Below are 21,471 nucleotides of genomic sequence, written 5' to 3' on the forward strand. Positions count from 1 at the left end.
CCCAGCGCTTTGCCTTCTTACGATCGGATCCTGGGAAATACCGAATCGGGTGCGGAGGACGGCGTGGGATCGTTGTCGTATAATCTGGGGGTATATATGATGGGGGCGAAGGCTATTCCGGAGGGTGGGAAGAAAGAAGGAGGGGGAGGAAGAAGGAAAGAAGGAGGGAGGAAAGAAAGAAGGAAGGGGAAGGAAGAAGGAGGGGAAGGAAGAAGGAAAAGAAAGGAGGGGAAGGAAGAAGGGAAGAAGGAAAGAAGGAGGGGAAAGAAAGAAGGAAAGAAGGAAGAAGGAAGGGGAAGGAAAGAAGGAAGGGGAAAGAAAGAAGGAAGGGGAAAGAAAGGAGGGGAAGGAAAAGGAAGAAGGAAAGAAGGAGGGGAAAGAAAGAAGAAGGGAAAAAGAAGGAGCGGGAAGGAAAGAAGGAGGGGAAAGAAGAAGGGAAAGAAGGAAGAAGGAGGGGAAGGAAGAAGGCGAAAGGAGGGGAAAAGAAAGAAAGGAGGGGAAAGAAAGAAGAGGGGAAGGAAGAAGAGGGGAAGGAAGAAGGAAAGAAGGAGGGGAAAAGAAAGAAGGAAAGGGGAAGGAAAGAAGGAAGGGGAAAGAAGGAAGGGGAAGAAGGAAAAGAAAGGAGGGGAAGGAAGAAGGAAGAAGGAAAGAAGGAGGGGAAAGAAAGAAGGAGCGGGAAGGAAGAAGGAGGGGAAAGGGGAAGGAAAGAAGGAAGGGGAAAGAAAGAAGGAAGGGGAAAGAAAGGAGGGGAAGGAAAAGGAAGAAGGAAAGAAGGAGGGGAAAGAAAGAAGAAGGGGAAAAGAAGGAGCGGGAAGGAAAGAAGGAGGGGAAAGAAGAATGGGAAAGAAAGAAGGAGGGGAAGGAAGAAGGGAAAGAAGGAGGAAAGAAAGAAAGGAGGGGAAAGAAGGAAGGGGAAGGAAGAAGAGGGGGAAGGAAGAAGGGAAGGAAGAAGGAGGGGAAAAGAAAGAAGGGAAAGGGGGGAAGGAAAGAAAGGAAGGGGGAAAGAAGGAAGAAGGGGGGAAGAAGGAAGAAGGGAAGGGGGAAGACCTGGCTCTCAGCAGGCGTTCATCTTTGAGCAGGAGGAGGGTGGTGGTGGTGGCTGGATGATAATTGTCCTCTATAGGTGGTGGTGGTTGTTGGGGAACGAGTCCCATCATCCTTGGAATGGTCATGCTGGGGTTTAAGAGGCTTATGGGGAGATCAGAGTTGCCTAGGGAGGGCAAGACGGCTTGCCCTCCCGAGGCATCTCCCGAGGGTGAGGCTTGCTAGCCCTGTTTTCGGAGAGACATGGTGGCCTCTGAAAACCTCCCCATTTGCAGAAGGTTCCTGTGATTTTTTTTTTGTTTACATTTATATCCCGCCCTTCTCCGAAGACTCAGGGCGGCTTACAGTGTATAAGGCAATAGTCTCATTCTATTTGTATATTTTTACAAAGTCAACTTATTGCCCCCCCAACAATCTGGGTCCTCATTTTACCTACCTTATAAAGGATGGAAGGCTGAGTCAACCTCGGGCTTGAACCTGCAGTAATGGTGGCCTCTGAAAACCTCCCCATTTGCAGAAGGTTCCTGTGATTTGTTTGGGAGTGACTTGGGGATATCTATGGAGGTTCTTGATTGTCCCGAAGGGGCTTTTTCCAAAAGGCAACTGGGCTTTATTTCTTCTCCTTCTCCATCCTCCTCCTCCTCCTCATCCAGGTTATGAGTCTCTTAAAAGGGCTTTTTCCAAAAGGCAACTGGGCTTTCTACTTCATCATCATCATCACCATTATTTTTATAGAATAGAATAGATTTTTTTATTGGACACACAAGGAATTTGTCTCAGTGCATATGCTCTCAGTGTACATAAAAGAAAAGATACCTTCATCAACGTACAACACTTACAACGCTTAAGGGCCTCTGGTGGCTCAACAGACTAATGCAGTCTGTTATTAACACAGCTGCTTGCAATTACTGCAGGTTCTAGTCCCACCAGGCCCAAGGTTGACTCGGCCTTCCATCCTTTATAAGGTAGGTAAAATGAGGACCCAGATTGTTGGGGGCAATAAGTTGACTTTGTATATAAATATACAAATAGGATGAAGACTATTGCTTAACATAGTGTAAGCCGCCCTGAGTCTTCGGAGAAGGGCGGGATATAAATGCAAATAAAAAAAAAAGATGGTCATAGGGTACAAATTTAATACTTAATGATACAACACTTAATGATAGTCATAGGGTGCAAATTTAATACTTAATGATAAAATACTTAATGATAGTCATAGGGTACAAATAAGCAACCAGGAAACAATATCAATATAAATCGTAAGGATACAAGCAACAAAGTTACAGTCATACAGTCATAAGTGGGAGGAGATGGGTGATGGGAACGATGAGAAGATTAATAGTAGTGCAGCTTTAGTAAATAGTTTGACAGTGTTGAGGGAATTATTTGTTTAGCAGAGTGATGGCCTTCGGGGGAAAAAACTGTTCTTGTGTCTAATTGTTCTGGTGTGTACTATTCTCAATCATCCAGCTCATGATTGTCCTGAAGGGGCTTTTTCCAAAAGGGAACTGGGCTTTCTACTTCATCATCATCATCCTTATCCCATGAAAAGTTTTGCTTCTCATCCAGGAAGAAGAAGCAGCCAAAGAAGTTTCTCAGATGAGAAGCAAAATGTTTTCAAAAGGAAAACAAAAAATAATCAAAATCCGGTTTCCTTTTGGGAAACCCCCCATGCACCCCCCTCCCCCGCTTTGGGATAGTCTGCTGATATTCTTTCTTTTTGTCTTTTCTTTTTGTCGGCAGTCAGAAAGGGTCCTTCTTGAGGGGCATGTATTTTAGGTAGGATGTTACTTATAGTGTTTCTGCTCCTGATGTACTTACTACAAGTTGGAGTGGAGAAATTGTGGTTCTGAACTGAGAAAGAGAAAATTCATCCAAGCTTCTTGAATGAGGTGAAATGTTTTAAAAGGGGGAAGTCCAGTTGCCTTTTTTGGGGGAAAAGAAGGACCTTTGCGGTAGTCTGGTGATACTCTCTTTCTTTTTGTCAATAGTGACAAAGGGTCGTTTTTTAAGGAGCTTTAGGGTGGTTGTTTTTTTGGGTAGATCGTTCTAGTATTTCTGCTGATGAAGTTGGAGAGGAGAAATTGTGGTTCTGAACTGAAAAGAGGCAATGGGCTTATTCTGCTGCTTGGTTTACGGGACATTTTATTCTCATCTGTACAGTTTGGGGGAGATGGGTTGAATGAATCCCTTCTGAATTCTTTCAGATTTTTTTTCTTTACTAGTGAAGCCACGCATGTCCAACCTTCTGGCTTACCTGGGCCGTATTGAGTGAAGATGAATTGTCTTGGGCCCCATATAAAATATATAATATAGTTAATGTATGCATATACACATAAAAGTGAAAATTTGGGCTGCATTATTAGCTGTTCAGGTCCGCATGTGGGTCATGGGCGCCATGGGTTGGACACGCCTGATTTAGACCTCCTTGTGTGGGCTGAATCCCAAAGTTCTTTAATGGCTTACTTTATCAACTCCTTGCCCTGGAAAAAAATGTTGTTTGAAAAAAAAAATTGCAGTTTGCTTTTAATTAATAAGAGTAGGCTCTAAGTCAAACGATGTGAAGACATAATTGGAGGGACTGCCAGGTGAGCTGCATGGTTGGGAAGAGATTTGAACCGGATACCTTCTGGAAAGTGCAGTAATGAGTACAATGTCAGGTTATAATCAATGGTTAGGTTGGGTAAAATGAGGTTCACCAGCCCTAATCCTAGCTATGTTTCCCTACTAATAATTTTTATTGATTTTTGGTTACTTATAAACCAATAGTTAATTGTAGTCTTGCTTATTTATAAAGCTTAAGGATACTTGTGCTACTTACCGATATTTGGAAGTTTGTTAAAACGGAGTTTCTTCCAAGGAGGAGGATTGTAGAAAGACCTGTCTTTTTTTCTTCAAATGAGTATTGTTAATAATCTAGGGTGGTTTTTTTCTCTTTTTTTTTCCTCCTAGGGTTTTACACCATCTTTTAAATTGCTGCTTGTATGGTCATTTGCTGGAGGTCAGTTAGAATTTTTCAAAGACCATGGAAAACAATTTTTTTTTGGTTTACATTTATATCCCGCCCTTCTCCGAAGACTCAGGGCGGCTTACAGTGTATAAGGCAATAGTCTCATTCTATTTGTATATTTTTTACAAAGTCAACTTATTGCCCCCCCAACAATCTGGGTCCTCATTTTACCTATCTTATAAAGGATGGAAGACTGAGTCAACCTTGGGCCGGGCTTGAACCTGCAGTAATTGCAGGCTCTGTGTTCTAATAACAGGCTTCTTAACGGCCTGAGCTATCACAGCCCCTAATGTGGGCCACAAATAATAACCTAAGCATATGTAGGTTGTCAGGTAGACAGTTTTGTGGAGTTATTAGCTTTCCGCCAATGAAGGTGGGAGACTGTATACTTAGTCAAATCTTGTTTACTGGGGCTTACACTGTTCATTAGGACAGGGCTTTCCAACCTTGGCAACTTTAAGACTTGTGGACTTCAACTCCCAGAGTTCCTCAGCCAGCTTTGCTTCTGGGAGTTGAAGCTTTGATTCTGGGAGTTAAAGTCCGCCAGGCTTAAAGTTGCCAAGGTTGGAGACCCCTGGCCTATAGTGAATGGATCATAACAACTTCCCTAAAAGACAGACTCATTTGGAAAGGAATCATCTGGAAAAACGGCTCTCTTAGATTTCTTAGATATTTCTTCCTTTTTCTGGCAATGCTAAACATGTGAGTTACAGCCTCTGTGAATGAAACTTACCAGTTTTCTTCCAAAGGCGCTTTTTCAAGGGGCAACTGGAGTTTCTGTTTTTTCTCTGAAGACGTTTCGCTTCTCATCCAAGAAGCTTCTTCAGCTCTGACTGGCTGGTGGGGAAATCAGAACCGACGAAGCCTCTTGGATGAGAAGCGAAAGGTCTTCAAAGAAAAAAACAAAGGAAGTCCAGTGGCCTCTTGAAAAAAGCACTTTTGGGACAAACTGTGACCTGGATGACTGAGAATCTCCATAGACATTTACCCGTTTTCTTGTTTCTTACAGAAAAAAAATCTGTAGATAGCCATGGCGGAGCTGGAGAACCTTGAGGTGATGATAAAAACCTTGGACTCTCAGACAAGAACATTCACAGTCGAAGGAGAGGTAAGCTCACCTGAATTTGGATAACTGCAGGGAAGTGGATAGGACTTGTTGTTTTTATGCCTGGGATAGCTCAGCAGTGTATTGGTGTTGCTTTGCAGAACTCACCGTTACCTGCTTTATGGTAACAGATGATGAGTAGAAGATCCCTATTTGTTGGTGTTCTGACCCAGGCTTCCTGAGAAAGCATAAATCACAATTTTAGTCCCCGAAAAATCCTCTTTTGTTGAGACGGCTGTGCATTATGATCATTCGCAGCCGGTTATGATTCACAAACAGTCTGTGAAGATTCCCACAGTTGTCTGCTCAGATTGACACAGTCTTTCAGGGTCATCTTGATAAGCACCCACCTTTCTCTTCCTTGAAACGCTGCCAGAGACCTAACTGCCAATTAGTTTTGCAAGGCCAAGTCAAACCTTGTGAGCCTCTTGGATGAGAAGTGAAAGGTCTTCAAAGAAAAAAACAAAGGAATTCCAGTGGCCTCTTGAAAAAAGCACTTTTGGGACAAACTGTGACCTGGATGACTGAGAATCTCCATAGACATTTACCCGTTTTCTTGTTTCTTACAGAAAAAAAATCTGTAGATAGCCATGGCGGAGCTGGAGAACCTTGAGGTGATGATAAAAACCTTGGACTCTCAGACAAGAACATTCACAGTCGAAGGAGAGGTAAGCTCACCTGAATTTGGATAACTGCAGGGAAGTGGATAGGACTTGTTGTTTTTATGCCTGGGATAGCTCAGCAGTGTATTGGTGTTGCTTTGCAGAACTCACCGTTACCTGCTTTATGGTAACAGATGATGAGTAGAAGATCCCTATTTGTTGGTGTTCTGACCCAGGCTTCCTGAGAAAGCATAAATCACAATTTTAGTCCCCCCGAAAAATCCTCTTTTGTTGAGACGGCTGTGCATTATGATCATTCGCAGCCGGTTATGATTCACAAACAGTCTGTGAAGATTCCCACAGTTGTCTGCTCAGATTGACACAGTCTTTCAGGGTCATCTTGATAAGCACCCACCTTTCTCTTCCTTGAAACGCTGCCAGAGACCTAACTGCCAATTAGTTTTGCAAGGCCAAGTCAAACCTCGTGAGCCTCTTGAAGTCAAACGGACCTCTTTTATGTCTTATGGGAGGGGCCAAGCAACTCCCAAGCCTTACTCTCAACTCACCCTTTTTCCCCCTTGATCGTTCTTGCCTTCTGGCAGCTCTGCGGGAGCTTTCCTCAGACTCCAGGACTGGCCCACGTTCCTCCCCCAACATCCTCACTGTCTGATTCTGCTGCCAGCTCCTCAGGCCTCTGGTGGGACCACAACAGTTGGTCAGGAAGAAATAAAAAAAAAAAAGAAGAATTCTGGAGGGCCTGGTGTGAAGATGCAATAAAGCTGCAGGCCAAATTCTGAAAAAAGCAGCGGTTAAATATTTAATTCCTCTAGGAAGAAATGATAGTACAGGTGGTCCTCGACTTACGACCACAATTTAGCCTCCTATTTTTGTTGTTAAGCAAGGCGGTTTGATTTTAACTTTTTATGTCTTAACTTAGATGTAAGTGCAAGCTGCCCAGAGTTACCCTATAGTAAGATGGGCAGGCAATAAATTGTTTTGTATATGTATGTGTGTGTATGTACCGGTATGTGTATATGTATGTTATATATGTATATGATATATATGTATTCAATATATGTAAACAATTATGTATATATGTTTGTATGTATAAATTAATTATACCTTCAAACGTACATAATAAACACACACACACACACACCAATTTATTGGCGTGTATATATATATATATATATATATATATATATATATATATATATATATATATATATATATATATGTAGGTCTTTGGTTATTGGGTTTCTCCGCGTAAAATTGGAAGTGTCTTGGCGGCGTTTGACGAAGTCTCATTCGTCATCTTCAGGCTTCAGCCGTGCTCTGGGAGCAAAAGTGCTTCGTGCTTTTGCTCCCAGAAGCACGAAGCTGAAGCCTGAAGATGACGAATGAGACTTCGTCGAAACGTCGCCAAGACACTTCCAATTTTATGCGGGAGAAAACCCGAATAACCAAAGACCTACATACAAACACCCGCGAAAACCTCAGAAAACAAATATATATATATATATATGTTCAATCAGTTCAAACCCCCACTAGCAGTTAAAAGGAAGAAACAGCTGCGATCACACATTGCTCCTAGTGCTTGTGGGAGCAAAGCCTTTGCTCGCACAAGCACGAAGCCGTAAGCACCAGCCTGAAGATGATGAATGAGACCTCGTTGAAATGTCGCCAAGATACTCTCAACCTTACACGGGAAAAGACCCAAATATGCCAAGACCTACATACCTATGCCCGTGAAAACCTACGAAAACATATACATATGTATGTATATTTACACACACACACATACAGATTGATTGATAGATAGATAGATAGATAGATATGTGTTGATCAGTTAAATTAATAAACAAACAAACAAATAAATATTCGCTGACAACTAGGAGATCTGGTCTTGGAAAAATTTCACCTGAGCTTGCTTTGCTGTCAGCGTTCCAGAAAACCCCCTCGCCAAGTAAAAACTCCAAAGCAGGCATCTTTAAAAGTTCTTTTACTAGGATAGGTAAACTGGCACATCTGGGAAAATCCAAATCTGAGAGATTCGGGTTTTCCCTCAGTAGATCCAAACTCCAAACCCAACCCCTAATTTCTCTGCCGATCACATGCTCCAATCGCCAGCTGTCCCATCTCGAGACAGCCCTCCTTCTCCAGCTGCAAGATTGGCCTGACCTTGACCGGCAGGAAGAATGCTATTATGTCTAATGGCCCCTTCTACTAAATCCCCCCTCCTACTTTCCCACACATGAGAAAGTGGCAGCAGAGAAGCTTCCGGCCTAGTATGGTTTCCAAAGCTGACATTCAAATCCTGACAATCTTCAAGACATCTGCAACATTTCATGGACATGGTAGACCCCACAGCTGGATGAGTTTCTGGCACTTTGCATTTCCCCTCCCTCCCTTTTCCTTCCTTCCTTCTCTTTGTGTATATGGTCACTCGCATTTGAGATCGCAGTGCGCTGTCCCTCTGCAGAACGGAGGCGCTTCCTTCATTGTTCGGGCTTTCCTAGGCAGGTGCTGTAGAGGGGCCAGGTTCTGACAAAGGAATAGTGGGAAGAGAGTTTCCTCCTGGTGGTTTTTCTTTTTAATTTTCCTTTTGCTCCACGTAGATCACCGTGAAAGAGTTCAAGGAGCACATAGCAGGCTCAGTCAACATTCCCTCCGAAAAACAGCGCCTCATCTATCAAGGGAGAGTCCTACAAGATGACAAGAAGTTGAAAGAATACAGTGAGTCGGGAACCAAGAGAAGGTTGGGGTGTGTGTGTTGAAATGAACAAGGGGAGGGTTTGGGAGACGGGGGAGGAGTTTCTGACCCAGGGTACAGCCAAGTTCACCCTGGGAAAAGCCCCCCGAAATGTTAGCGTTCTGCTTCCATAAAGGCTGCCCAGAATAAAATTCATATTTTGCACGAAATGCTCGCTCCGGAGTTGTTTTGGCATAGATTCATAACCGCTGGGTTACGGTACAGTGTAAAATTGTTGGAATAAAAGTTTGAAATTGGTCTTGAGACATTCAGATTGGGAAATAAAGTGGTTGTCTCTTTCTTGACCAATTTTTTTCCTGCTTACATACATACATGTTTGGAAATGTACGTGCATCTTGTACATCTTATTTGTACATATATATTACAATATAATAATAGTAATATATGTATTATAATATACCATATTTTTCGAAGTATAAGATGCACCTTTTTCCCCAAAAAAAGAGGGTGAAAATCTGAGTATGTCTTATACTCCGAATGTAGCCCTGCCCAGCTTCTCAAACGGAGGTTTCAGAGACTCAAAAAAGCATCAGAATCGAAGCTTCAGAAAAGAAGCTCCCAAACAGAGCTTCAGAAAAGAAGCCCCCAAACAGAGCTTCAGAGGCTTTTTTTCTGACTTGGAATGAGAATTCTATAAGGAAATATGACCACGTATCCTGGTTGTTGTTGGGTTTTTTTTTGCAGATGTTGGAGGCAAAGTCATCCACTTGGTGGAACGTGCCCCTCCCCAGACCCAGTCGCCCTCGGGAGGGCCTTCAGGAGCAGGCTTGTCCTCCGCCCCTCACAACAACGCGGGACCCCGGGGGTCAGGTTCCACTGTCCATGACCGCAACGCCAACAGTTACGTTATGGTGGGAACCTTCAACTTACCAGTAAGCATTATGGACCCACAGCCACCCACACAAGTGAGTTTTAGCCAGAGAGTTGTTCCCGCTGCGGGGCAAGGGGAAGTATTTGGGCTCCCCCTAATGCTTTCGCCCCCTTCCCGTTAATAACACAAGAAGGGAACTTGTACGCTGCTACATGGTAGGGGGAGCTGGCGGCGGGGTGCTTTAAGCCAGGGGTCTCGAACCTTGGCCAGTCCACAAGTCTTAAAGTTACCAAGGTTCGAGACCCCTGCTTTAAGCGGCTTTGGGTTCCTCCCTTCTGCTTTTGCACAGAGTGGGGTTAGTGTCAGCCGTTCCTGAACTGTCATTTCTAACTTGGAGGGGTGTGTGTTGTGAACAACGTGATGCCACCAGCACAAAGTGTGGCTTTTCCTTCTGTTCTGCCTGCCTTTGCGATGACTGTGTGCGGTCGGAGAGGAAGAGGGTTTGAAACACGCACAGGCACAGGGCTTGCTTTCCGTTGCTTGGGTCACTCCGAAAAAAATAACAGGTAGTCCTCGGCTTACGACCGCGATGGACAACCCCCCCCCAACGTTTCTGTTGCTCAGCGAGACATTCCTTAAGTGAGTTTTGTCCCATTTTACGACTTTCCTTGCCATAGTTGCTAAGCGAATCACTTCAGGTGTACTTACCATAGTGGGTAAGTCAATCTGGCTTCTCCATTGAACTTTGCTTGTCGGAAGGTTTGCCAAAGGGGATCGCATGACCCTGGAACGACGACGGCGTCCTAAGTGCGAGTCAGTTGCCAAACCTCTGAATCTTGATCATGCGATCGTCTGGGTGGAGAAATTTTGTTAGTTGGAATTTTGAATGTTTGCCCCATTGGACGACTTTTCTTGTCCCGTTTGTTTAACTGAGCCGCTGTAGCTGTTAAATTAGCCACACGGTTGTTAAGTGAATCCGGGTTTCCCCGTTGGTCATAAGGTCGCAAAAGGGGACCTTGGGACCCTGCCACCGTCATAAATGTGAGTTCAGTTATCAAGCATCTGAACATAAATCACAGGACTGTTGGGGATGCTGCAAGGGTGAAAAAACGCTCCTAAGTCGTTTCCCCCCCCCCCAGTGCCATTGTAACCTCGAACGGTCACTAAATGAACTGTTGTAGGCCGAGGACTACTTGTATTCAGCCAGACTAAGAAATGACAATCCCTAGGGTGGGGGTGGGGTGTATCTACTGGGGCTAGTCAGGAACAACCTTCTCTCTCCCTCTCCCTCTCCTATCTTTCTCTGTATTCCTGACTTGACGATCGTCCAGGTAGCCCAGAGGTCCCCAAAAATGGCAACTTTTGCTGGCTGGAGAATTCTGGGAGTTGAAGTCCACAAGTCTTAAAGCTGCCAAGTTTGAAGACCTCTGAGGTAGCCTGTATCCATCTTTAAACAAGGCTTGGGGCGAGGGCTCATATTTGAGAACAGAGTGACAAGCAAAGCAGGTATTGCGATTCTGAAATTACACAGCCTTGTTAAATGTACTTTGAACAATAAACATTTAGGGATGTTTAGCATATGAGCTACATACTTGAGGATCTCCATTTCCGAATTGTGTCCATTTGGAACTCAGCCCCTCTTGAAGTCAGTGCAGTTTCCCTCCCAATCAGATTTCAGCCCTAAGAATTCTGTGCCGTCTTTTCAGAAATACGTGGTTAATGATTTCGTTTGTGGTGGCGCGTGGAATAAAGAAATTAAAACCAAAACAAAAAGCGGCTAAAGAATTCTAGAAGGCCTCTTTGGAAGTCATTATTTGGTCCTTCCTCTAATTATTGCTTTTTTAAAAAACTCCTGCACCTATGTGATTTTGCGAAATTATTGGACCGGTGATCCCCGGCCATGAATTCACAGGAGCATAAACAGGTTCCCAAAAGCGCACACTCATGTCTGAATGGTGTATAATTATGTTTTGTGTGTGTGTGTGTGAGAGAGAGGGAGAGAGGGAGAGAGGGAGTCACGAGAAATAAACCCTGGTATTTGGTATTATTTCAAGAAAGTATCTTTCAAATGATGTGTAATTTCAAGAATCTACCACACTGGTTGGGGAGCAGCCTTGGATGATGTTGCATTTGATTTACTGGTGTGTTTGTGTGTGTGTGTGTGTGTGTGTGACCTTCTTTTTCTGCTCTGTTTTGTTCTTTTCTCCTGCACACACCTACCTCATTTTTTCCCCCCCTTGGTCCTTTTAATTTTTTTCTCTGTCTATTTCTCACTCCCTGCTTTCCAAAGAACGATGGATCGTCTGTGGACGTTCATATAAATATGGACCAGGCTCCTATTCAGGTACAAGTGGGTTGGGAAGGACAGAATTTAACATTAAAATTGATGGGTTTATTTTAATATGTGGGCATAACTGAGACTCTGGACTGTAGCATGATGTAAGGAGATCTGGTTGATTGAGAGGCCGCTTAGATTGTTTTTTGATTCTAGAAAAGCTCTTTTTTTAAAAAAAACAAAAAAAACAAAGTTTATTTATTGAAATGTTTTTGTCACCACGATGTAAAAAAGATGTTGAGACCCTAGAACCGGGCCTCCCAAACTTTTTAAACTGGGCTGATTCAGATGTTGTTGTTTTTTTACTTTTAAAAGCATTTTTTCTTCGGCCGAAAAAATGCTTTTAAAAGTAAAAAAAAAAAAGCCTCTGATGATTGCGCGGCTCAGCTGGGATCGTCAGAACCCTTTAAAAACATTTTTTCCTCTGGCAATCCCAGCTGAGTTGCCTGATCGCCAGAACCTTTTAAAAGCATTTTATACAACCTCTTCGGCCGACCCAGTCACATTACCCCCCAAGCCACACCCACAGAACCGGTAGTAACAAATTTTACATTCCACCCCTGATTTGTAATGCAAAAAAACAAAACAAAACCCCAAAAAAACAATATTTAAAATGAAGAACAATTTTAACCAACATAAATATACTATTAATTCAATTGGGAACTGTGGGCCTGCTTTTGGCTGATGAGAAAGTCAATAGCCGGGCTGAGAGAGGCTGTCGCTGAACGGCCCTCCCTTCTCCTCTCTATGATCCCACATAGTTCCTTCCCCTTTGGTTCCAGCCAATGCCTTTGGGGCAGGGGTGAAATCCAGCAGGTTCTGACCGGTTCTGAAGAACCGGTAGTGGAAAATTTGAGTAGTTTGGAGAACCGGCAAATACCACCTCTGGCTGGGCCCAGAGTGGAGTGGGAATGGAGATTTTGCAATATCCTTCCTCTGCCATGCCCACCAAGCCACACCACGCCCACCAAGCGTTACCACAGAACCGGTAGTAAAAAAATTTGGATTTCACCATTGCTTTGGGACTCTTTGCAAGCAGCAGAAAATGGACCTGCCAGCAGCCAGGAAAGGGATAGGAGGCCAGACTTCTGTTTTTAAATCTTTGGGATTACAAGGCTAAAGGCGTTTTAAGCCTAAAGGAGAATTCAAACTGATTTGCTTTTTGCCACACTTGTGTGTGTGTGTATCCACACACGTGAAAGCTACGAAAATTTGTTCAGCAACCAATTTGGTGGCTGTACGGCAACATCCAAAGCAGCGGGTGATCAGGCATTATACTGCGGTTGCATTTGATATTAGTTTCCGCCAACTTCAGCTGACTTTGGAAAAACTAGGAGACATGGAGACGATGTCCCCCACCCACCCACCCACTTTTAAAGTGCTACTTTAAAAGCAGCCCCCTCCCCTACTTAAAACACCGGCCCTGGTTCACATGGCTGTGAAAAAAGACTTTTAATTTAAGGCAGTACGTTGGCAAGGCCAGAGCCGCTTTTCAAGGCAAGCGCACCCCCCCTCTCCCCTATTCAAACTGTGGAAAAGATCCCGTTCAAATTGTTTTCAAAGACTTTTAATTTAAAGCAGTACTTTTGCAAGCTGCGCCGGTGAGATCACCCCCTCAGCTGGCCCTCCCCCACCCCCTCCTGCAGCACCCTTCGGCCTTACCTTCCAGCAGCAGCTGTGTGATCAGAAGTGCAGCTCAACGGGTCAAAGAAGTGTGGCTGGAGTGGATGCTCGCTGGAAGATAAGGCCGATGGTAAGGGGGCGGGGCTTAATTTCCACCACTCCGCGGGCCGGATATTTTGCATTGGCGGGCCGTATCTGACCCGTAGTTTGAGGATGCCTGCTCTAGAAAGAGAGCAGAGAAGAGCAACAAAGATGATTAGGGGACTGGGGGCTAAAACATGTGAAGAATGGTAGCTAGAATTGGGTATGCCTAGAAGGACTAGGGGTGACATGATAGCAATCTTGCAATATCTCAGGGGCTGCCGGAAAGAAGAGGGAGTCAAGCTATTTTCCAAAGCACCTGCATTTAACCAATCCAACATTCTCTCCAGAGGCAATTTTTGATCAGTGGCTGCTGTTTTATGAAGAAGATAGTTCTTCCCAAACCCTAGTTTCACGTCTTTAGCCACCATTCTGAAGCATTGTACGCTGCGGGTGCCAGATTCAGGGTCTTTCATTGGAGGTCTTCTACAGTTGTGGCCAAAATTGTGGAAACCTTTTGGGAAAAGTGTATTTTTGAGGTTTGATGGCTAATAACACCACTTTATTTTTATTTTTTTGGAGTTTCAAGATAATCATATTCCACTGCTGGTATGGCCTGGGAATAGCCCAGACCTTAACCCAATTGAAAATCTATGGAGCCGACTAAAGAAACTTGTTAGTCAGAAGCGACCCAGCAATAAAACCCAGTTAATAGAAGCAATCATTCAATCTTGGTTTCACATTAGAACAGCTGCAGAACTAAAAGACTTGGTTCACTCCATGGGAAGACGTTGTAAGGCCGTAATTCATGCTAAAGGTTACCCAACTAAGTATTAACTGACATGGTGATCATTTTTTGCATATCTCATTTTTTCTGTGGTGATAATTTTTGTATATCTCATTTTTTTTCTACGTGTTTCACTTTTCTTCGTTACACTGTAACTGCTATTCTAATAACAAATCCTTCATAAACGTTCTTGCATTACATGCGTGATTAAATTACCTTTCCATTGATATAAAATTTTATTGGTAGTACTGCAAATAAAAGTGGTGTTATTAGCTAGTTTTTGAAAATACAGTGTTCCCAAAAGGTTTTCCACAATTTTGCTCACTACTGTGAAAGAACGGCAGAGAAACTGAAGGGCATTTTTGTTTTTCATGTTTAGCGGAAAGGAGTTGAGGGTTGTTTATACCGGTCTTCTCCGGACCGATGACCCTCCTGAGGCAGCTTCTGCGAACTCCCATCCAGAATGCGATGCTGACTGGACATGATAGTGAATCCATCTGAAGTGTTCTTAACTTGGAATATAGATGTCTCATTAGAGTTGATGTACTCCAGAGCAGGGGTCTCCAACCTTGGCAACTTTAAGCCTGGAGGACTTCAACTCCCAGAATCCCCCAGCCAGCAAAGCAAAGCAAAGCTGGCTGGGGAATTCTGGGAGTTGAAGTCCTCCAGGCTTAAAGTTGCCAAGGTTGGAGACCCCTGCTCCAGAGCCAGTCAGATATCAGCAAAATCCTGGCAGGCTCCTATGACTTAATCTCAATGTCAGAAATAAGAGGAAAGGAACCCAAAGTCAGGAAGACTCCCAATGCGGAAAATATTTGCAATTCTCCAGGGATAGAAAAGAAATCTTGTTCTCTGCATCCCATAGAGCAGGGTCTCCAACCTTGGCAACTTTAAGGCTCATGGACTTCAACTCTCAGAATACCTCAGCCATCAAAGCAGGCTGGGGAATTCTGGGAGTTGAAGTCCACAAGTCTTAAAAAGTTGTCAAGGTTGGAGACCCCTGCCATAGAGCTTCCAGGTTGGCATTTCACTGGACCTTACAACCCCCCACCCCCTCCAATGTATCCTTACTTAAATTATTTTAGCTCCCCTGCCTGCCTCTTCTGTTAGACATGGAGGGGTTGCTTTAGTAACCCATTGGGTTCTTCCTGCCCGAGGGCTTAGCAAGAGCCATCAGGACTACAGGATACAAAGCTTGGCTTGAAAGGACCCAAGTAAGTAGAAAAGCAATGCAGTCAGCACTAAAGAGGAGGCGGGATGACCCACAGGTTTGGAAAGTGGGTGTGGGGTAAGTGGATTCAACTCGAGGAAGGACAGAAGGGCCCGAACCTGGCCTTAAGGAAATCAAGAAGTGAGAAGAAGAGTTGGTTTTACCCAAGGAAGGATCTGCAGGGTAGGAGGAATTCTGCTTCAGGGGAAAAGGTCCTCTCGGGCCTTCTGATAACGGCCGTTTCTTTCTTCCGCACAGAGTGAACCTCGTGTCCGTCTCGTTATGGCCCAGCATATATTACGGGACATTCAAGGTATCCTGAACCGACTAGAGGTAAGGGAATTTCTAAGAATAGAATTATAATTAGAAATAGAATTAGAATTTAGAGTAGAGTAGAATAGAATGGAATGGAATGGAATGGAATGGAGTAGGAATAGGAATAGAATTCTATTATAGAATAGAATAGAATTTTTTTATTGACCAAGTGTGATTGGACACACAAGGAATTTGTCTTGGCTCTCAGAGTACATAAAAGAAAAGATATGTTCATCAAGAATCCTAAGGTACAACACTTAATGATAGTCATAGGGTACAAATAAGCAATCAGGAAACAATATCAATATCAATATCAATTGTAAGGATACAAGCAACAAAGTTACAGTCATAAGTGGAAGGAGATGGGTGATGGGAATGATGAGAAGATTAATAGCTCAGATTTAGTAAATAGTTTGATAGTGTTGAGGGAATTATTTGTTTAGCAGAGTGATGGCCTTCGGGAAAAAACTGTTCTTGTGTCTAGTTGTTCTGGTGTGCAGTGCTCTATAGCGTCGTTTTGAGGGTAGAAGTTGAAACTGTGTCTGTCCAGGATGTGAGGGGTCTGTAAATATTTTCACAGCCCTCTTTTTGACTCGTACAGTATACAGGTCCTCAATGGAAGGCAGGTTGGTAGCAATTGTTTTTTTCTGCAGTTCTAATTATCCTCTGAAGTCTTTGTCTGTATTGTTGGGTTGCAGAACCAAACCAGACAGTTATAGAGGTGCAGATGGTAGACTCATCTAATCCTGGGAAACATGAAGTAGGAATGTAGAATTGCTGCCCTAGAAACTCTTTTCTATAGGGTCTGGAAGATCACCTGTTCCTTTTCTTCAGGGTAACACCAGTGACCATGCTGCTGCGGGATCTGAGGATACTCCATCTGCTAGCCCGACCGAAAGGGAGCCAATGACGGGCACCGAATCGGAGCCTCCCCAGGAGCCGACGCCAGCAGAGGAAACGCCGCCCTCCGGGAGCGAGCCGCCCCCTGGAGCTGAAGCAGCCGCCCCCAAGTAAGGAGGCTGCCCACCAAAGAGATAGCAAGAGTTCTCCCCTCCCCCCCCTTCAAACCAGCCAGGTGCTGACAGGTCAAGGCGGGGTGGGGAACTGTGGGTGGGAACCATAGAGGTGGGCTGGTAGAGGGGCAGTCTCGAGGAGCTGGAGGGATACTGGCTGTTTCGCAGAGGAAGCAGAGGGGGGCAGTCCCTGAGCAAGATGGCGAGGGTCCTTCTCTGTTTCCGTAGCCACCCGTCACCTGGCGAGTATGTGGAGGTTCTGGGCGAGCTTCGTGGGTTGGAAAGCAGACTCCAGCCTTTCCTGCAGAGATACGAGGAGGTCCTGGGAACTGCTGGCACTGCTGACTACAACAACAATGTAAGAGATGTCCGGTTCTAAAAAAAACACAAAAGTTGACCTCTGATCTGGGAATCTACCTTTTCACCCCTTATTTCTGCATTTACTGGGTGTACGAAGTTGGGTCCATGTCTTATTTACATTGGGACCATTCGATTTATCATTATTCTTTTGATGGATGCTCTGGCCTTCAGTCCTTCGTCTTCGGCTTCCAGACGTGGCTTCCAGAGGCCTCATTCCTGTTCTGACCTAGGCTCCCTGAGAAAGCTTAAATCACACGCTTAGACCCAAAAAACCCTCTTTTATTTAAATGGCTGTGAATTCTGGTCATTCACAGCCCGTAATAATTCACAAACATTCTCTGAAGAGTCTGACAGATGTCTGCCACAGTCTTTCAAGGTAATGCTTATGACAGCAACCGTCATAAGTATGAACCAGTTGCCAAGGGTCTGAATCTCCTTTGAAATGCTGCCAGAGACTTAATTGCCAATTAGTTTGGCAAGCCCAAACGGAGCACAGAGTCAAACGGAACTTCTCAGAGTTTGAATCGACCAGAATGAACAAATTGCTTCCTGCACAGGCTCACATCTGTTTGCTCCTCTCTTATGTCTTATGCGGGGGGCCTTACTCCTGAGTCGCCCCTTTTGTCTTAACTGTTCTTGCCTCCTGGCAACTGTGTGCATGCACGCACTGGAAACAGGCTCCCCCTGTTCTTCTGCCTCGTTGATGTCAGATTCCGGAGGCTCCAGAGGCAGCACATAACTACCAGATGGCCCTGGCCCCCTCTCTGCCTCCGGTGCAGAGCCTTCATCTGAACCTTCCCCAGACTCCAGGACTGGCCCATGTTCAACCTCCTCACTGTCCGAATCTGCTGCAAGCTGTGCTGGCCACTGGCAGACTACAACAGTTTATGGGCTCGGTTCCCCCATCCCGTTCGTGTCTGAGCCACTGTTTAAAGCGCTTCCGGGTTAAAAGGATTTGCCAGTGACATCAACGTCTCCCGGGGGACACCCATGGGGAGGATTTCTTTTTATGTCGCTATCAAGGAGCTGGAGCAAATGACGGGAGCTCACCCTGCCACTCGGCATTACTTGGGTCTCAAACGTGGGCTTGCTAGCCTCCAACCCAGTGTCCTAACCACCTGAGCCCCATGCTTCTTTTCTGACCTCACGAGTTTTTTGATCTGACTCAGCAAGCCTTTGAAGTGATGTTTTTTAGGCTTGGTAAGGAACAACCCCCGCCCGCCCCCGCTTTGTTTCATTCAAATTTCCCTGCTTTTCTTTTGCCAGACGGAAGGACGCGAAGAGGACCAACGTATAATCAACCTGGTGGGGGAGTCGCTGCGCCTTCTGGGTAACACCTTTGTAGCCCTCTCGGACTTGCGCTGCAATCTCTCCTGCAATGCCCCCCGCCATCTCCACGTGGTGCGACCGATGTCCCATTACACAGCTCCCATGGTCCTGCAGCAAGCTGCCATCCCCATCCAGGTGAGGCCTCGGCCCGGAAGAAGCCAGGTTGGGGTTGCCTTTCCTCAAACCCGGGACTGGCTTGGGCCACGGCTCTGGTTTCCCGAGGCTGGGTGAAGAGTGCTCAGCGAAAGAGAATTCAGAAGGCACTCCCGTTTCTTCCTCCGGGTTCTTGCTTCAGATTAACGTTGGAACCACTGTCACCATGACGGGCAACGGTGGCCGCACCGTCCAGACCAACTTGGAAGGCTCTGCTGCTGCTGCCGCCGCCGCTGCTGCTGCTGCTGCTGCTACGGCCGCTCCCACCACCCAGCCTCGCACTTCCAGCCCCGTGGAATCAACCCAGCCCTCCGAAGGCTCGCCTCCTTCCCTCTCCCCGGGGGTCACCCCTATCCCGCCGCCGACCTCTCAACCGGGGCACCCCCGTGTCATCCGCATTTCACATCAGACGGTCGAGCCTGTGGTTATGATGCACATGAATATACAGGGTGAGTTTGGGAAGCCTGATCGAGATCAGGGCTGAAGGTTATACTCAATGGAAGGCAATATTTGCAGCTCAGGGTTCAACTCCGGGGGTCTCGGGGGCTCTCCGAGCTTGGTTGTTTTCTTGCAGACGTTTTAGGACCCAACTAAATAACATCATCAGTGCTTGAAGGGAATGGTGTTTGGTTTCTGTTTATATACAGCTGTTGTGACCCAGGCCCAAGTAGGTAGTAGGAAACTCAGTCAGTTTAAAAACAAACAAACTTTATTAGAACAGCTGCAAATTAACTCATTCTCAGCTTAGTCCAAACTAAAGTCACAGCAAAGTCTTCCCACCACAATTCCTCAGTCTTATCACCAACCTTGGTCTTAATTAGGCAAACTGCCAAAGGCCTTTCCGGCAAAAGTTCAAAAGCAGAAGATGCCAACAAGAAACAAATGCGGCAAGACAAAGCTATCAACGTTGTTTTCCGGCAAATAGCCCAAATGCTGTTGCTGGTCTTTTAAGCTTTATGGGAGGGGCCAATCATCTCTTGGCCTTACTCCTGAGTTGTCCTCTTTGCTTGAGCTGTCTTGCCTTCTGCCATCTCTTCTCATGCGTGCATTAGGAGCAGGCTCCTCCTGTTCCTCTGCCTCATTGTTATCAGCCTCTGGAGGCTTCGGAGTCTGCATCTCACTTCCCAATGGCCCTGGCCCCACTCAGCCTCCGACGCAGATCCCTCATCCGGGCCTTCCCCAGCCTCCAGGACTGGCCCATGTTCTCCCTCAGACTCATCGCTGCCTGACTCAGTTGCCAGCTCTGCAGGCTGCTGGCAGACCACAACAAGAGCGGTTTGGCCGGGTCAAGTGTTCATGTGTTGTTGTTTTCTTCTTGGTAGTGCCTTGTATTCTTTGAACTACCAAGCCCCTTGAAGATGGTCCATGGCCGAATTCCGACTACTGGAATGCGGGTTGTTGGGAGGATAAAGTGGGGATAAAATGCTGGAATCCCCAGAAGTAAAAATGGGACCCAAGTATATATAATTTTTCATTCAGTATTTAAAGCAATCATTGCTCAAGAGTCTTCATTAAACAATTCAGTTAAAACGTTATGCCAAGTGTTATTTTAGTATTTTTTTACCACAGGGCCCCGTCCCAAATTTCAGTCGACCAAACAACGTGGAACAAAATTTATACAGGTAGTCCTCGACTTAACAACTGTTCATTTAGTGACCGTCCAAAGTTACGATGGCCCTGAAACAAGTGACTGATGACTGTTTTTCAGTTACAACCATCCCCATGGTCACGTGATCAAAACAGGCATCTGACTTGTACTTATGACCGTTGCTGTCTCCTGAGGTCACACAATCCCCTTTTGCGACCTCCTGATAAAACAAAAGTCAGTGGGGGAAGCCCAATTCATTTAACAACCACGGTTACAATTAATTTTATTTTATTTATTTTTATTTAATCACATTTTTATACCGCCCTATCTCCCGAGGGACTCAGGGCGGTTTACAGCCTATTAAAAACACAAAAACACAAATATAAATACAAGATAAAACACTAATTAAAAGACTTATTAAATAAGGCTGTATCAAACGTATCAACTGCAGGAATTCACTTAACAACTATGGCAAGAAAGGTGTTAAAATGAGGCAAAACTCACTTAACCAATATCTTGCTTAACAACAGAAATTTAGGGGCTCAATTGTCGTAATTGGAGGACTACCTGTGTTGTTAAAGGATGGGGCGGGGGGAAGGAGAGGGGGCTGAAATAAGGCGCTCTCCCCCCCCTCGCTTCTCAGCATCTTAAAAAAAGGTCAGCTTACCAGATTTCAGTTTAAAACCATGTTACCTGGGGAGGAAGTGTTACGTGAAGTGAAACCCAGACCATCCAGAGAAAGAGAAATCGATCTACAAAGTCGGACGGCCTCTCATTTTTGAGACCCGCTTCCTTTTCTCCCGCTCTAGACTCCAGCTCCCAGCTGGGCAGCGGCAGTTCCGGCGGAGTGCCGTCGATGGGACCATCTGGTTCAACCGGACACTCTCAAGGGATGGGTAAGGAAAGTGGGTCCCTCCGATCTGGGGGCTCCGGCCAACTGTGGGTTTCCCCCCGTTTTCTGGTCCCGTTGATTTTACCTCAGGCTCTGTTGTTGCTTCTCTCCAGGTAGCGGCCCCCACATGCCCCTACCCAGCCTCCCGCCGGAGTTCATGCAGGCCGTGGCCCACCAGATAACGCAACAAGCCATGGCAGCGGCGGCCTCAGCAGCCACAGGTAAGCTGCCAAGGAGGAGAAGGGAAGCACATAGGTAGGTTACAGTGGTGGGATTCAAATCATTTTAACAACCGGTTCGCCCAGGCTGTCGTGGGAGGTGTGGCCCATCCCTGTTCTCTAGCTCCGCCAAACATGTGGGACGAGCTTCCGGGGATGGCCAGCCTGACCCTGAGCGAACCAGTTGTTAAATTATTCCCCCTCCCCAAAATCAAAGTGGAT

General features: G+C 45.5%; 1 protein-coding gene across 3 annotated transcripts in view; it reads left to right on the top strand.

Moving 5' to 3' along the window:
- The first annotated feature begins 5,667 nt into the window (after positions 1-5,667).
- The window catches only part of BAG6 (BAG cochaperone 6), a 45,331-nt gene continuing 29,527 nt past the window's right edge, over positions 5,668-21,471 (top strand). For 2 of the 3 annotated variants that reach the window (XM_058168691.1, XM_058168689.1), the window contains exons 1-11: positions 5,668-5,827; positions 8,380-8,497; positions 9,219-9,439; positions 11,636-11,689; positions 15,640-15,714; positions 16,531-16,706; positions 16,938-17,067; positions 18,336-18,533; positions 18,694-19,000; positions 20,949-21,035; positions 21,145-21,252. In XM_058168691.1, coding sequence (XP_058024674.1) covers positions 5,750-5,827; positions 8,380-8,497; positions 9,219-9,439; positions 11,636-11,689; positions 15,640-15,714; positions 16,531-16,706; positions 16,938-17,067; positions 18,336-18,533; positions 18,694-19,000; positions 20,949-21,035; positions 21,145-21,252 — 1,552 coding nt within the window. In that variant the 5' untranslated portion in view covers positions 5,668-5,749. The remainder of the gene's footprint in view (positions 5,828-8,379; positions 8,498-9,218; positions 9,440-11,635; positions 11,690-15,639; positions 15,715-16,530; positions 16,707-16,937; positions 17,068-18,335; positions 18,534-18,693; positions 19,001-20,948; positions 21,036-21,144; positions 21,253-21,471) is intronic. The other variant, XM_058168692.1, reaches the window with a different exon arrangement.

Source organism: Ahaetulla prasina, chromosome 2 (genome assembly GCF_028640845.1).
Source record: "Ahaetulla prasina isolate Xishuangbanna chromosome 2, ASM2864084v1, whole genome shotgun sequence".
NCBI lineage: Eukaryota > Metazoa > Chordata > Lepidosauria > Squamata > Colubridae > Ahaetulla > Ahaetulla prasina.